General features: G+C 23.6%; 7 protein-coding genes and 2 non-coding genes across 9 annotated transcripts; 3 read left to right on the top strand and 6 right to left on the bottom strand.

Annotated features, from left to right (window-relative positions):
- Nucleotides 1-121: 121 nt before the first annotated feature.
- Nucleotides 122-1456, bottom strand: DDB_G0293144 (hypothetical protein; the record flags this gene model as incomplete). Its single annotated transcript, XM_629319.1, has 1 exon — nucleotides 122-1456. The coding sequence occupies one exon, from the start codon at nucleotides 1454-1456 to the stop codon at nucleotides 122-124; it is 1335 nt and encodes a 444-aa protein (XP_629321.1).
- A 1663-nt stretch (nucleotides 1457-3119) lies between these two features.
- Nucleotides 3120-4454, bottom strand: DDB_G0293142 (hypothetical protein; the record flags this gene model as incomplete). Its single annotated transcript, XM_629318.1, has 1 exon — nucleotides 3120-4454. The coding sequence occupies one exon, from the start codon at nucleotides 4452-4454 to the stop codon at nucleotides 3120-3122; it is 1335 nt and encodes a 444-aa protein (XP_629320.1).
- Nucleotides 4455-4690: 236 nt separating this feature from the next.
- On the top strand, nucleotides 4691-4763 carry tRNA-Ala-AGC-14. The gene has a single exon. It is a non-coding gene; the product is annotated as a tRNA-Ala (tRNA).
- A 1002-nt stretch (nucleotides 4764-5765) lies between these two features.
- Nucleotides 5766-5942, top strand: DDB_G0293096 (hypothetical protein; the record flags this gene model as incomplete). The annotated part of the gene is made up of 2 exons (XM_629317.1): nucleotides 5766-5783; nucleotides 5823-5942. The coding sequence occupies 2 exons, from the start codon at nucleotides 5766-5768 to the stop codon at nucleotides 5940-5942; spliced, it is 138 nt and encodes a 45-aa protein (XP_629319.1).
- On the top strand, nucleotides 5851-5922 carry tRNA-Glu-CUC-3. Its single transcript has one exon. It is a non-coding gene; the product is annotated as a tRNA-Glu (tRNA).
- A 1010-nt stretch (nucleotides 5943-6952) lies between the features above and the next one.
- DDB_G0293174 (hypothetical protein) lies at nucleotides 6953-10974 on the bottom strand (the record flags this gene model as incomplete). The annotated part of the gene is made up of 3 exons (XM_629316.1): nucleotides 6953-10180; nucleotides 10306-10531; nucleotides 10619-10974. 3 exons carry the CDS (start codon nucleotides 10972-10974, stop codon nucleotides 6953-6955), a joined length of 3810 nt encoding a protein of 1269 aa, XP_629318.1.
- A 679-nt stretch (nucleotides 10975-11653) lies between these two features.
- Nucleotides 11654-11809, bottom strand: DDB_G0293094 (hypothetical protein; the record flags this gene model as incomplete). Its single annotated transcript, XM_629315.1, has 1 exon — nucleotides 11654-11809. The coding sequence occupies one exon, from the start codon at nucleotides 11807-11809 to the stop codon at nucleotides 11654-11656; it is 156 nt and encodes a 51-aa protein (XP_629317.1).
- A 69-nt stretch (nucleotides 11810-11878) lies between these two features.
- Nucleotides 11879-12487, bottom strand: DDB_G0293092 (hypothetical protein; the record flags this gene model as incomplete). The annotated part of the gene is made up of 1 exon (XM_629314.1): nucleotides 11879-12487. One exon carries the CDS (start codon nucleotides 12485-12487, stop codon nucleotides 11879-11881), a length of 609 nt encoding a protein of 202 aa, XP_629316.1.
- Nucleotides 12488-12699: 212 nt separating this feature from the next.
- On the bottom strand, nucleotides 12700-14409 carry DDB_G0293172 (hypothetical protein; the record flags this gene model as incomplete). The annotated part of the gene is made up of 5 exons (XM_629313.1): nucleotides 12700-13045; nucleotides 13312-13356; nucleotides 13490-13511; nucleotides 13552-13715; nucleotides 13967-14409. The coding sequence occupies 5 exons, from the start codon at nucleotides 14407-14409 to the stop codon at nucleotides 12700-12702; spliced, it is 1020 nt and encodes a 339-aa protein (XP_629315.1).
- Nucleotides 14410-14447: the final 38 nt, after the last annotated feature.

Genomic DNA, 14447 nt, shown 5'->3' with positions numbered 1-14447 from the left:
GTTTCAGTTAGAAGTGCTGCGTCCAGCTTGTTGTTGTCTAAAACGGTGTTTATTATGCTGGCAGATTGGATGGTGTTGGATCCTTGGACGTTCCAAACACCTATTCTTATTGTGTTTTTCTTTATAGTTTTATTTGGGGTAGATTTTTATCTACCTTTTGAAGTTTCTGGTTTATTTTGTCTTCTAACTGATCTTTACTTTGTTCATTGTGTTGTTGGTCTTGTGTGTTTGTGGGGTTTTTTGATTTATTGATTTGTTTTAGAATTTCCTTGTTGAAGTTGTCTATATCTTCATCCATTTTTGTTTTTATGCTTTTTTGTCCATATTCACCCAATTTTGGTTTGACTGGTGTTTTGTTGGTCTTGTTTGTTTTGTCTTGTTGTTTCTTTTTTGGTGTGTTTAACAATTTACTTGGTGAATCGATAATTTTCGATGGTGTACCATAGGTTGGGCTGAAACTCATGATATGTTTTATTGGAGAGGAGAAGAACCATTGATTTGAAGGGATTGAAAGTGGGAATTCTATTTTTCTTATTGCATCAGTGTTTGGGCTGGTGAAGTCGAAGATATCATTTGCCTCTCTAAGTTTTTCTTCCGTTGTTAGTCCCTTTGTTTCGCCGTGTTGTTTTATTGGTGTATTGTATGGAGATGGTGGTTCGATAGGTTTTTCTGATTTTGTTTTAATTTCTTGATTGTTTATCGATTGTGTATTGATCTCATTCTCTATTCTTGTTAGTTCATCTACGTTTTCTAGTGATGCTTCTATTACCTTTTGAGCTGTATCATCTAGGGCCATAAATGTTTTATCATTAGATGAGGAGGTGATTGGTGGGATAATGATTGTTCTTTTTCCTTGTTTTGGTATTTGTTCTGATGTAGATTGTGGTTGTTGTTCATCTGATTGTTTTTTATTTTTGTTTTCTTCTTGATTTTCTGGTAATGAGGTTTGATCTCTCCATCCTTTGTTGGAGTGTCCAATTAATGTTAGATTGTCTAGTTCAATGATAGTGTCAAATTCTTCTACGACTCTTTTCACTGTTTTGATAATTAGAGTTTCGCCTTTAATTTCTGATTTAATTAGTTTACATCCTTCATTTTCTATTACCCATTCTATTTCTGTGAGTGATTTATACCAATCAAAATCTGTATACATATTTTTTGGTCTTATAGTGGTTATAAATTGTCCTTTTAATTCTGCATCAAACATATTTACAAAATAGATTACTGTACTAATACTGTCTGTGAGAATTTTGAATGTATTATTACTTTTGATTAAAACATCTTTTTTGTCCAAACTTTTTTCTAAATCTTTTTTTATTTTATCGTCTGGTTCGTGATTGATGTTTATGACGTATTTGAATTGTTTTTTTTTTAATTGAGTTTTATCCACAATTTCGCTTATTTTTTGTAGGCATTTGTGTTGCTTAATATTTGTGGTGTTGTTTGTGATTTTCATTTTATTTTCTTTCTATCTTTTTTATTTTTCTTTAAAAAGTTAAAAATCTGGAAATTTTCTAATTAACTTGGTTCCCAGGTTTTTTTTTTTTTTTTTTTTTTTTTTTTTTTTTTTTTTAAGTCTTTTTTATATGAAAAATGAAATAATCAAAAAAAGAGATTGTTGTTGTTGTTTGTTTTTTTCGATCTGATTATTTTTTGCTTTTTTTTTGAAAATTTTGCTACGCAAAATTCTCAAAACGAAACAAATAATAAATTACAATAAAGTAAAAAGATGGCTTTTTAAAATAGTTTATTTATTTATTTATTTGTTTTTTAAGTCTTTTTTATATGAAAAATGAAATAATCAAAAAAAGAGATTGTTGTTGTTGTTTGTTTTTTTCGATCTGATTATTTTTTGCTTTTTTTTTGAAAATTTTGCTACGCAAAATTCTCAAAACGAAACAAATAATAAATTACAATAAAGTAAAAAGATGGCTTTTTAAAATAGTTTATTTATTTATTTATTTGTTTTTTAAGTCTTTTTTATATGAAAAATGAAATAATCAAAAAAAGAGATTGTTGTTGTTGTTTGTTTTTTTCGATCTGATTATTTTTTGCTTTTTTTTTGAAAATTTTGCTACGCAAAATTCTCAAAACGAAACAAATAATAAATTACAATAAAGTAAAAAGATGGCTTTTTAAAATAGTTTATTTATTTATTTATTTGTTTTTTAAGTCTTTTTTATATGAAAAATGAAATAATCAAAAAAAGAGATTGTTGTTGTTGTTTGTTTTTTTCGATCTGATTATTTTTTGCTTTTTTTTTGAAAATTTTGCTACGCAAAATTCTCAAAACGAAACAAATAATAAATTACAATAAAGTAAAAAGATGGCTTTTTAAAATAGTTTATTTATTTATTTATTTGTTTTTTAAGTCTTTTTTATATGAAAAATGAAATAATCAAAAAAAGAGATTGTTGTTGTTGTTTGTTTTTTTCGATCTCTAGATAATAACGTACTTTTTTTTTTTTTGAATTGGATAACGCAATTATTATTTGCTTCTCCTTGAGATGCTAGATCTCATTTTATTTTTTTTTTTTTTTTACAGGGTCTTTTTGATTAAAACATCTTTTTTGTCCAAACTTTTTTCTAAATCTTTTTTTATTTTATCGTCTGGTTCGTGATTGATGTTTATGACGTATTTGAATTGTTTTTTTTTTAATTGAGTTTTATCCACAATTTCGCTTATTTTTTGTAGGCATTTGTGTTGCTTAATATTTGTGGTGTTGTTTGTGATTTTCATTTTATTTTCTTTCTATCTTTTTTATTTTTCTGATTAACTTGGGTTTTTTTTTTTTTTTTTTTTTTTTTTTTTTTTTTTTTTATTTATAGAAAGTACTGAGTGAATTATTGTATTTTTTGAGATGTTTAGGAAGTTCTATTGCGGGTGTTGATGATGATTTGTGACACCCCTTGTCCTGTTTTATCAATTGGTGCGTGGTGTGTTATTTTGTTTTTATATTGTTGATTTATTGAGTAAATTTTATTTGTTTTTATATTTGTTTCAGTTAGAAGTGCTGCGTCCAGCTTGTTGTTGTCTAAAACGGTGTTTATTATGCTGGCAGATTGGATGGTATTGGATCCTTGGACGTTCCAAACACCTATTCTTATTGTGTTTTTCTTTATAGTTTTATTTGGGGTAGATTTTTATCTACCTTTTGAAGTTTCTGGTTTATTTTGTCTTCTAACTGATCTTTACTTTGTTCATTGTGTTGTTGGTCTTGTGTGTTTGTGGGGTTTTTTGATTTACTGATTTGTTTTAGAATTTCCTTGTTGAAGTTGTCTATATCTTCATCCATTTTTGTTTTTATGCTTTTTTGTCCATATTCACCCAATTTTGGTTTGACTGGTGTTTTGTTGGTCCTGTTTGTTTTGTCTTGTTGTTTGTTTTTTGGTGTGTTTAACAATTTACTTGGTGAATCGATAATTTTCGATGGTGTACCATAGGTTGGGCTGAAACTCATGATATGTTTTATTGGAGAGGAGAAGAACCATTGATTTGAAGGGATTGAAAGTGGGAATTCTATTTTTCTTATTGCATCAGTGTTTGGGCTGGTGAAGTCGAAGATATCATTTACCTCTCTAAGTTTTTCTTCCGTTGTTAGTCTCTTTGTTTCGCCGTGTTGTTTTATTGGTGTATTGTATGGAGATGGTGGTTCGATAGGTTTTTCTGATTTTGTTTTAATTTCTTGATTGTTTATCGATTGTGTATTGATCTCATTCTCTATTCTTGTTAGTTCATCTACGTTTTCTAGTGATGCATCTATTACCTTTTGAGCTGTATCATCTAGGGCCATAAATGTTTTATCATTAGATGAGGATGTGATTGGTGGGATAATGATTGTTCTTTTTCCTTGTTTTGGTATTTGTTCTGATGTAGATTGTGGTTGTTGTTCATCTGATTGTTTTTTATTTTTGTTTTCTTCTTGATTTTCTGGTAATGAGGTTTGATCTCTCCATCCTTTGTTGGAGTGTCCAATTAATGTTAGATTGTCTAGTTCAATGATAGTGTCAAATTCTTCTACGACTCTTTTCACTGTTTTGATAATTAGAGTTTCGCCTTTAATTTCTGATTTAATTAGTTTACATCCTTCATTTTCTATTACCCATTCTATTTCTGTGAGTGATTTATACCAATCAAAATCTGTATACATATTTTTTGGTCTTATAGTGGTTATAAATTGTCCTTTTAATTCTGCATCAAACATATTTACAAAATAGATTACTGTACTAATACTGTCTGTGAGAATTTTGAATGTATTATTACTTTTGATTAAAACATCTTTTTTGTCCAAACTTTTTTCTAAATCTTTTTTTATTTTATCGTCTGGTTCGTGATTGATGTTTATGACGTATTTGAATTGTTTTTTTTTTAATTGAGTTTTATCCACAATTTCGCTTATTTTTTGTAGGCATTTGTGTTGCTTAATATTTGTGGTGTTGTTTGTGATTTTCATTTTATTTTCTTTCTATCTTTTTTATTTTTCTTTAAAAAGTTAAAAATCTGGAAATTTTCTAATTAACTTGGTTCCCAGGTTTTTTTTTTTTTTTTTTTTTTTTTTTTTTTTTTTTTAAAGTCTTTTTTATATGAAAAATGAAATAATCAAAAAAAGAGATTGTTGTTGTTGTTTGTTTTTTTCGATCTCAGATAATAACGTACGAGTATTTCTAATAAAAAATACTTTCCATCAAAGGGGATGTAGCTCAGATGGTAGAGCGCTCGCTTAGCATGCGAGAGGTAAAGGGATCGATACCCTTCTTCTCCATTTTTTAAAATAATAATAAAAATGTTGTAATGATTTTTTTTTATTCTTCATCACTAATCTCAATAGAAATCAGAGATGAAGTCGCAATTATTAGTTGCTTCTCCTTGAGATGCTAGATCTCATTTTATTTGTAGTTTTTTACAGGGTCTCTAAAAGAGGGGTTTACTTTTTTTTTTTTTTTTTTTTTTTTTTTTTTTTTTTTTTTTTTTTTTTTTGTTTCAAATTTTGAATTGTATTATTACTTTTGATTAAAACATCTTTTTTGTCCAAACTTTTTTCTAAATCTTTTTTTATTTTATCGTCTGGTTCGTGATTGATGTTTATGACGTATTTGAATTGTTTTTTTTTTAATTGAGTTTTATTCACAATTTCGCTTATTTTTCGTAGGCATTTGTGTCGCTTAATATTTGTGGTGTTGTTTGTAATTTTCATCTTATTTTCTTTCTAATTTTTTTATTTTACTTTGAAAAGTTAAAAATCTGGAAATTTTCTGATTAACTTGGGTTCTCAGGTTTTTTTTTTTTTTTTTTTTTTTTTTTTTTGTCTTTTTATATGAAAAATGAAATAATCAAAAAAAGAGATTGTTGTTGTTGTTTGTTTTTTTCGATCTGATTATTTTTTTCATTTTTTTTTTTCAAAACGAAACAAATAATAAATTACAATAAAGTAAAAAGATGGCTTTTTAAAATAGTTTATTTTTTTTATTTATTTATTTGTTTTATGTCTTTTTATATGAAAAATGAAATAATCAAAAAAAGAGATTGTTGTTGTTGTTGTTGTTGTTTGTTTTTTTCGAATAACGCAATTTTTAGTTGCTTCTTTAGATATCTCATTTTAATCGTTAGAAACAATCTAAATTAAATAAAAAACCTTCATTACAAATTGAGGTTTTTTATTTAATTTAGATTGTTTCTAAATTACCAATTTTGTTAATAAAATTATTCTTTAGTATTTATATTATTTATAATGAGTTGACAGTATTATTATTATTATATTATTTAAATGTGTGTCACACAATTAGTAATGTGAATGCATATTTATTATCTATTAATTTTATAGAGGAACTTTATTACAAATTTCATCCAATTCCTCATTGGTGTAGTCGGTAACACTCTAGTCTCTCACACTGGTACCCCGGGTTCGATTCCCGGATGGGGAGCTCTTTTCAAACTAAATTAATCAGATCGCAGGTTCGATGTCCTGGATAGTTTCTTTTAAAAAATTGACAACATCAAAGAAATATTGAATCCAAAAATAAATTTACAAACAGAATTACACCTATAGTTCTAATAAATATAAAAGATGTAAACTACGACCTATTCACAAACTTTAATAATCACAAACGAATAGCAGCTTTAATTATAGAATCATTATTATAAGTTTTTTTCCAAAGATCCATTTCCATATACAATCTATAACCGAAATGAAGTTACTCAGAATAACAAATTGCCGTTAAATCCTTCCCAGGCTTCTAAGAATAATAATTCAGTATAAAAAGCCAAATTAAAATAAATAAAAATCATTGGTGTTTTAATCATAATTTGTAAAAGATATAATATTATTAGTGTTAAAGTATAAATATAAGGAATAATAAAGAATTAATAATATTATTACTACTAATATTTGTGTACAATAGTAATTAAAATTTCACACATATTCTTTATTGTTCTATTGGTAAATATAGGCAATACATTTTATTACACTTCGCATATAGAAACATAATGGAATTAATGATTAAAATCTGCAATCAATTGTATAACGGCCTAAAATTAAAAGCCCCAAACAATTGCCATAAATAAATAATTTAATTAAGAAAAATAACTTGCAATATTGTATTCCGGAATCAGTGCTTCCAAATCTTATCTCCTTCGACCATCCAATCAATTACAATTTTATTATTATATTTATCTATTTAATACTGATTAATAAATATTAAAAAAAAAAAAAAAAAAAAAATTATTTAATCATTTAATTTTATTTTCAAACTATAAAATAAATTATTTAATCTAAAATATATAAACAAATTTAAAAATTTCAAACTTTCAGAATTAAAAAGACATATTTTTTATTTTTTATTTATATTTTATTTTTATTTATTTATTTATTTATTTATTTGTTTTTTATTAGTTTTTTTGGTAATCTTAATAATAGAGTTAATTTGGATGATTATTTTTATTGGAATAGGTTGATCAATCAGAATCATCGTCACTATCGGAATTATCAAGAAAACCTAAAGCACCCAACATTCCATGTAATGAAGCTCTTGCTAATTGATGAGCAAAAAAGTTAGCGGCTTCATCAGAGTCTGAGCCATCATCAGAATCATCAGAATCATCACCACCACCACCATGATACATATGTCTCGTTCTGGAATATTTTGATGGAGTGAATTGTCCATCATCAGTTTGACCAAGTTCTCTTTTATCAGAGTACTCTCTAAAATAAAATGAGTCAGAACTACAATCATCCGAAAACTTATCCTCATCATCTTCATCTTCATCTTCATCTTCATCTTCATCTTCATCTTCATCTTCATCTTCATCTTCATCTTCGCTATCTTTTTCACTATTCTTTTCATTAAAACCATAAAAATCTGTAAAAGCAATGTTTTCATGCGATTGTTCTTTAGGTTTTTGAGGTTGTTTTGAGGTTGTTGGTGTTGTTGTTGGTGTTGGTGTTGTTGTTGGTGTTGGTGTTGTTGTTGTTGTTGTTGTTGTTGTTGTTGTTGTTGTTGTTGTTGGTGTTGTTGTTGGTGTTGGTGTTGTTGTTGTTTTTGTGGTTGTTGGTGTTGGTGTTGGTATTTTTGTTGTTGGTGTTGGTGTTGGTGTTGTTGTTGGTGTTGGTGTTGGTGTTGTTTTTATTGGTGTTGGTGTTGGTGTTGTTGTTGTTTGTTTTGTTTTTATTGGTGTTGGTTGTCTTGTTTCTGATGTTTTTGCTGCTTTTGGTTGTTTTGTTTCTGCTACTGTCGGTGTTATTGTTGTTGTTTTTGTTGATGTTGTTGTTGTTTTTGTTGGTTGTTCTTTTTGTTGTTGGTTAATTGATAAATTATTTTTATTATTTCCTTCAATAGCCTTTGTGATATCAGGTTGGTTATCAATATGAAACCCTATGAAATCAAAAGTATTTATATTCACTTTAGGTAATATATTTAAAATATGATACCAATCAATATTCAATGGAAGACCATATTCATCGATGAATAAAACTTTGTTGACCATTTTGAAGTTTGATAAAATAAATTCGAGTGTTGATTTAATAACTGATTGTATGGTTACTTTAGATGGTATTGGTATTTCATTGGATGTAATATGGAAATATAATGTTTGAATTTTACTGAATGATTTGAAATTCTCTAAAATATTTTCAATACTTAAAATATTATTATTATTATTATTATTATTACCTATTATGCTACTACTATGAACTGAAAAATGTAAATGTAATTCATTTAATAATAATTTCTTTGGAGATGATTTTAAATATTTTTTAAAGGTTTCTAGTGAATTTCTTGTTGGAGAATCATTTAAATCTAAATAAAGTATTGGTATTGATGCCATATCATCATCGAATAAATCAAAGAATTTCGATAATCCCATTGAAACTGATTTCACTAATGACATATCTATACCATGATTTTTATTTTTATAATGTTTGAAATGTAATTCAACAATATATCCATCAGTTGTAAAATCATTGAAAATACCACCATTTACTAAAAGATCGATTTTCTCTTTATCTTCAGGACCAAATGATGAACCTTCACTTTGTTCAAGATGTAATATTATCTTTTTTAGTGATTTGAGTAATAAAACTTGATGAAATTCAATGAGTTGATCAATTTCAAGAATTTCTAATCCAGTGAAAAAGTCAATTGAAAAATAGATTGAACCAAAAAAACTTTCATGGGTTAACATTGTTGATGTAAATAATTTAGTTGTCATTGGTGGTGGTGGTGGTGATAATATATTTTTCAATTGTTTTGATCTTAATGATAATTTTGATTCTTCAATTTTTTCAGTGTTTGTTAGTTTTGGAATTCTATCGTTAAAGATCTTTAAATATTTCACTTTTTGAAATGAAATCATTGAATTTGATCTAAAATTTTTAAATGAATTACTAATAAGATTACTAAATTGATTATAACTTAAAATGATTGGTACAATCGTTGAATTATTAATAAGTTTACTAAATGTAGAAAAGAAATGTTTGCAAACCATAACTATATTTAATCTTTGAAATTGTGCAATTGATTTATCACAACTTAACATATATAAAATTCTTTCTTTAAATTCTGTTGATAATGGTAAATAATTTATAAATTTTTGATTATTATTATTATTATTATTATTATTATTATTATTATTATTATTATTATTATCATTATTATTATTACTATTAAATTTAGAATTGATTTTATCAATATAAATTTTTGAAGATAATAATTTATTTTTACCAAAAATTTGTAATAAATATTTATCAATATTATCAATAGTTAATACTTTTAAAAAGAATTCTAAATTATTTGTTAAGAATAATTTTTTTACTGTATTATTATTATTATTATTATTATTATTATTATTATTAATTGATAGAGTTTCATCAAATAATTCTGATAAAAATTTATGTGATTTAAATAAAGTTGATATTGGTGATAAAGATGGTGAACAAGTTGATACAGTAGATGAGAAATGTGATGATGATGATGATTTTAATGAAAATTGAAAAGCTGCATCATATAATGATTTAATATTATTTGTTGATAAAGATGTTGAAGCTTCAACCATTTTGAAAATGTATTCAGTTTTAGTTGGATTTAAAAGTACCTGATTAGAATGAAACAATGCTCTTAAGAATGCATCAGAATTCCATGGTGGTGATCTCTTAAAAAATTTTCTAAAACTATGATAATAGAAATTCTTTGAAAGATTGAGAAATTCATTAAATGGTAAATGGTTCAACAAAAAGAAATGAAAAGCTGGTTTTTTTGTTTCTGCATATTCCATTAAAAATAAATCGTAATAACCATGTGAAAGTAGTTCTTTAACCAAGTATTCTTTTCCTGGAAAACTTTTAATATCATAAACCAAATCTAATAAATATTGTTGGTTTTGTTTTTGTAAATCTGGTCCATGAAATGCTGCAAGAAATGAAAATAACTCTTGGTTCAAAACTTCTTGTGTATTTTTTTTGTAATAATAGACAATAAAATTTTTGAATTTTAACAAATATTCCATATGTTTTTTTTCATTAGGAATCTCTAAAATGCTAATATTAATAAAATATCCTATAATACCCTGTGGATTTGCACTAATTTTATCAGCTATTATTATCAATATAAAAAATAAATTATAATGATCAAAACCAAGTACTTCATAATTATTATCTAAAATAATTGCATAAATTTTATCTGCAACTTTCTTATTATTTTTTTATTTTTTTTTTTTATTTTTTAAAAAAAAAAATAAAATATGTTAAAATATTATTAAAGTGAAGAGAGAGTGGTGTGTGTGTGTATGTGAATGTTGTTAAGTATTATACATACTGTACATATATAATCATTAACACTTTCAATAAATTCTAATAAAAATTTATATGATCCTTTACATGGTTTTGAAAGCAATATAGCTTTTACAATTGAATCTATAATATCATTAATTCGAGTTGGTTTATGAAAATATGAAAAATATTTTGGATATCTACAAGCTATATAACTCTCCCATTTATAATAGCCTATTTTAGTATAGAATTTTTTAAATTTTGAAATAATCCTTTTTTTTTTTTTTTTTTTTTTTTTTTTTTTTTTTTTTTAGATTAGTATTTGATTTGAAACTTAAAACTGTATATATGATAATTACTTAAAAACGATATTTAAATCTTCTTTTGAGAGTTCAAATTCGTGAAAATAAACACTTTTCATAAAGAATTCAAACTGTTTTACTGTTGACCCATTTATTTTTGATTCTTCAAAATTGTTTAAATATTTAGAATGTTTTTTAAAACTAAATTCCTCCACAGAATTATTATTATTATTATTATTATTATTATTATTATTATTATTATTATTATTATTATTACTATTATTATTATTATTATTATTACTATTAATAATATTATTAGTATTATTATTATTAACGTGTTGTGTCAAACTATCAGTTAATTCCTTCTCCCGAAGCTCTTCTAAAGCTTTATCTAAGATATTAGCCAAATTCATTGTGGAAATTAAAAAAATGGAATTAAGAAAATGAAAAAAAGAAAATGAAAAAACAAAAAAAAAAATGTGAAAAAACAACAAAAAAAAAATAAAAAAAAAGTGTAATAAAAATAAAAACAAAAATAAATTAAAAAGGTGTATAATTTTTTTATTTTTTTTTTTTTATTTAGATACATTAGGAAATTTTTGAATTATATTTAATAACATTACATTAATTTATTTTATTTTAGAAATTTAAACAAAAATTGATAATAATTTTATTAATATTAATTTGAAAATCTTGTTTGGTTGGTAATTTAAAAATTAAATTTAAACATATTTCTTTTTTTTTTTTTATTTGGAATTTTATTTTGATAAATTAAAAATGGATAGAAAATAAATAAAGAGATAAAAAAAAATTTTAATTGGAAATGATTAAAATTTTGCTTTTAAATAACCATTATTAATTTCAACAATTTTTTTTTTTTATTTATTTAAAATAAATTTTAAAAAAATTATAAAAAAATAAATAAAGTTAAAGAGGTACACAATTAGTGATAAATTAAAACAAATCTTATTTTTTTTTTTTTTTTTTTATTTTTTATTTATTGGTTTTATTGGTAATAAAAATCTTTTAATATTAAAAATAGAATTAGTTTGGGTGATCCTTTATATTTGAATAGAGTGATGAATCAATCAATCAATCAATTAATGAATCATCAAAAATACCTAAAGTACCCAACATTCCTTGTAAGGAAGCTTCTACTGCTTGATAATTTAAATAGTGAACTGCGCAATCATATTCATCAGAATCATCATCAGAAATATTTGGAGCACCATGATAAAAATGTTTCATATTGACATATTTTGATGGTTCAGATTGGCCATCATCGGTTTGACCAAGTTCTCTTTTATCAGAGTACTCTCAAAAATAAAATGAATCGGAACTACAATCATCTGAAAATTCATCTTCATCTTCTCTATCTTGGTTATCTTTTTCGCTATTCTTTTCGTTAAAGCCATAAAATTCTGTAAATTCAATGTTTTCGTGGGTTTGTTCTTTATCTTGTTGTTGTTGTTGTTTTGTTACTGTTTCTGTTGTTGCTACTGTTGTAGTCGTTGTTGTTGTTGTTTGTTGGTTTTGTAGTAGTTGATTATTTTTATTATTTTCTTCAATAGCCTTTGTGATATAAGGTTGGTTATCAATATGAAACTCTATGAAATCAAAAGTATTTATATTCACTTTAAGTAATATTTTATAAAAATAATACCAATAAAAATTCAATGGAGGGCCATATTCATCCATAAATAAAACTTTGTTAACCATTTTGAAGTTTGATAAAATAAATTCCATAGCTGATTTAATAACTGGTTGTATATATACTCTAGGTAGTATAGGTACTTCATTGGATGAGACATAGAAATATACTGTTTGAATTTGACTGAATAATTTGAATTTCTCCAAAATATTTTCAATACATAATTTATCATTATCATTATTATTGTTGTTTGGATAATTATTTTCTTCCACCATAGCAGAATATGATCTTTTTATACTACTATTACTATTACTATTATTATTATTATTAATATTATTATTATTATTATTATTATTATTATTATTATTATTATTATTATTATTATTATTATTATTATTATTATTATTATTATTATTATTATTATTATTATTATTATTATTATTATTATTATTATTATTATTATTATTATTATTATTATTATTATTATTTATTGATATATAGATTCAAATAATTCTGATAAGGATTTATGTGATTGAAATAAAGTTGATATTGGTGATAAAGATGGTGAAAAAGTTGATACAGCGGATGTGAAATGTGATGATGATGATTTTAATGAAAATTGAAAAGCTGCATCATATAATGATTTAATATTATTTGTTGATAAAGATGTTGAAGCTTCAACCATTTTGAAAATGTATTCAGTTTTAGTTGGTTTAAAAAGTACCTGATTAGAATGAAACAATGCTCTAAAGAATGCATCAGGAAATAATGATTTAAAGAATTTATCAGAATTCCATTGTGGTGGTGTTGTTGATAATGTTGAGTTTTTGTTGCTACGATAATATTTAAATATTTAAATATTTCTAATAAATATTGTTGGTTTTGTATTTGTAAATCTGCTCCATAAAATCCTAAAAGATTTACAAATACAAAACCTAATTAAATTTTTTAATTTCAATATATTCTTTATCTTTTTTTTTATTGAGAGTCTCCAAACTGGTAATATTTATAATGAAATCATAAATAGTCCCAACATTTCTTAAATTAAATTTTTCGGTTAATATTATTTATATAAATAATAAATTATAACTACCAATACCATATGATTTTTGATAACAATTTTAAAAATTTTATTTGATAATTCCTTTTAAAAAAAATAAAACATAATAACATAATAAAATTAAAAAAAAAATGTTATTATTATTATTTAAATTAAATAAAAATGAATAAAAAAAAATTATTGAATATATAAATTATATATATATAATCATACATACTGCACATGTAAAACTTTTAACACTTTCAATAAATTCTAATAAAAATTTAAAAGATTCTTTACTTGGTTTTGAAAGTAAATCTGTTACAACTGTATCAATAATATCATTAATTTGAGGTGTTTTATAAAAATATGAAAAATATTTTGGGTATCTACAAGCTATATAACTTTCCCATTTATAAAATTCTAATTTATTTGTATAGAATTTTTTAAATTTTAAAACAATCCTTTTTTTTTTTTTTTTTTTTTTTTTTTTTTTTTTATACAACAATTATGAAGAATCAAAAATAAATATATCAATAGTTAAACAGTTTGAATTCTATATTAAATGTGTTTATTATTTTCACGGATTTTTTGAACTTTCAAAAGAAGATTTTAATATCATTTTTAAGTAATTATCATATATATATATATAGCCAACAGGTTTTTTTTTTTAAAATATTAAATAAAATAAACACATTTAATATAGAATTCAAACTGTTTAACTATTGATATATTTATTTTTGATTCTTCAAAATTGTTTAAATATTTATAGTATTTGTCAAAACAAAATTCACCAACATCAACATTCACTTTACCAATTTTAGAATTATTATTATTATTATGATTATTATTATTAATATTATTATTATTAATATGATTATTATTATTATTATTATTATTACTATTATTATTATTATTATTATTATTATTATTATTATTATTATTATTATTATTATTATTATTATTATTATTATTATTATTATTATTACTCAATAATAGTGGCATACTATCATATATTTCCTGGCTCCAAATCTCTTCCAAAGCTTCATTAATGATAATATTCCTATTATTTATATCCCCATACAAGATCGTATCTAGCCAATGTCCAGGATGCTCTTTCTCCATGTACTCACAAAAACTTCTATGAAACTCTTCCATTTTATTATTATTTTTTATGAAAATTTTAAATCTTATAA

This window comes from Dictyostelium discoideum (assembly GCF_000004695.1).
Source record: "Dictyostelium discoideum AX4 chromosome 6 chromosome, whole genome shotgun sequence".
Classification (NCBI taxonomy): Eukaryota; Evosea; class Eumycetozoa; order Dictyosteliales; family Dictyosteliaceae; genus Dictyostelium; species Dictyostelium discoideum.
The sequence above is the reverse complement of the archived record's forward strand: the minus strand, read 5'-3'. Positions and strand labels throughout refer to the sequence as shown.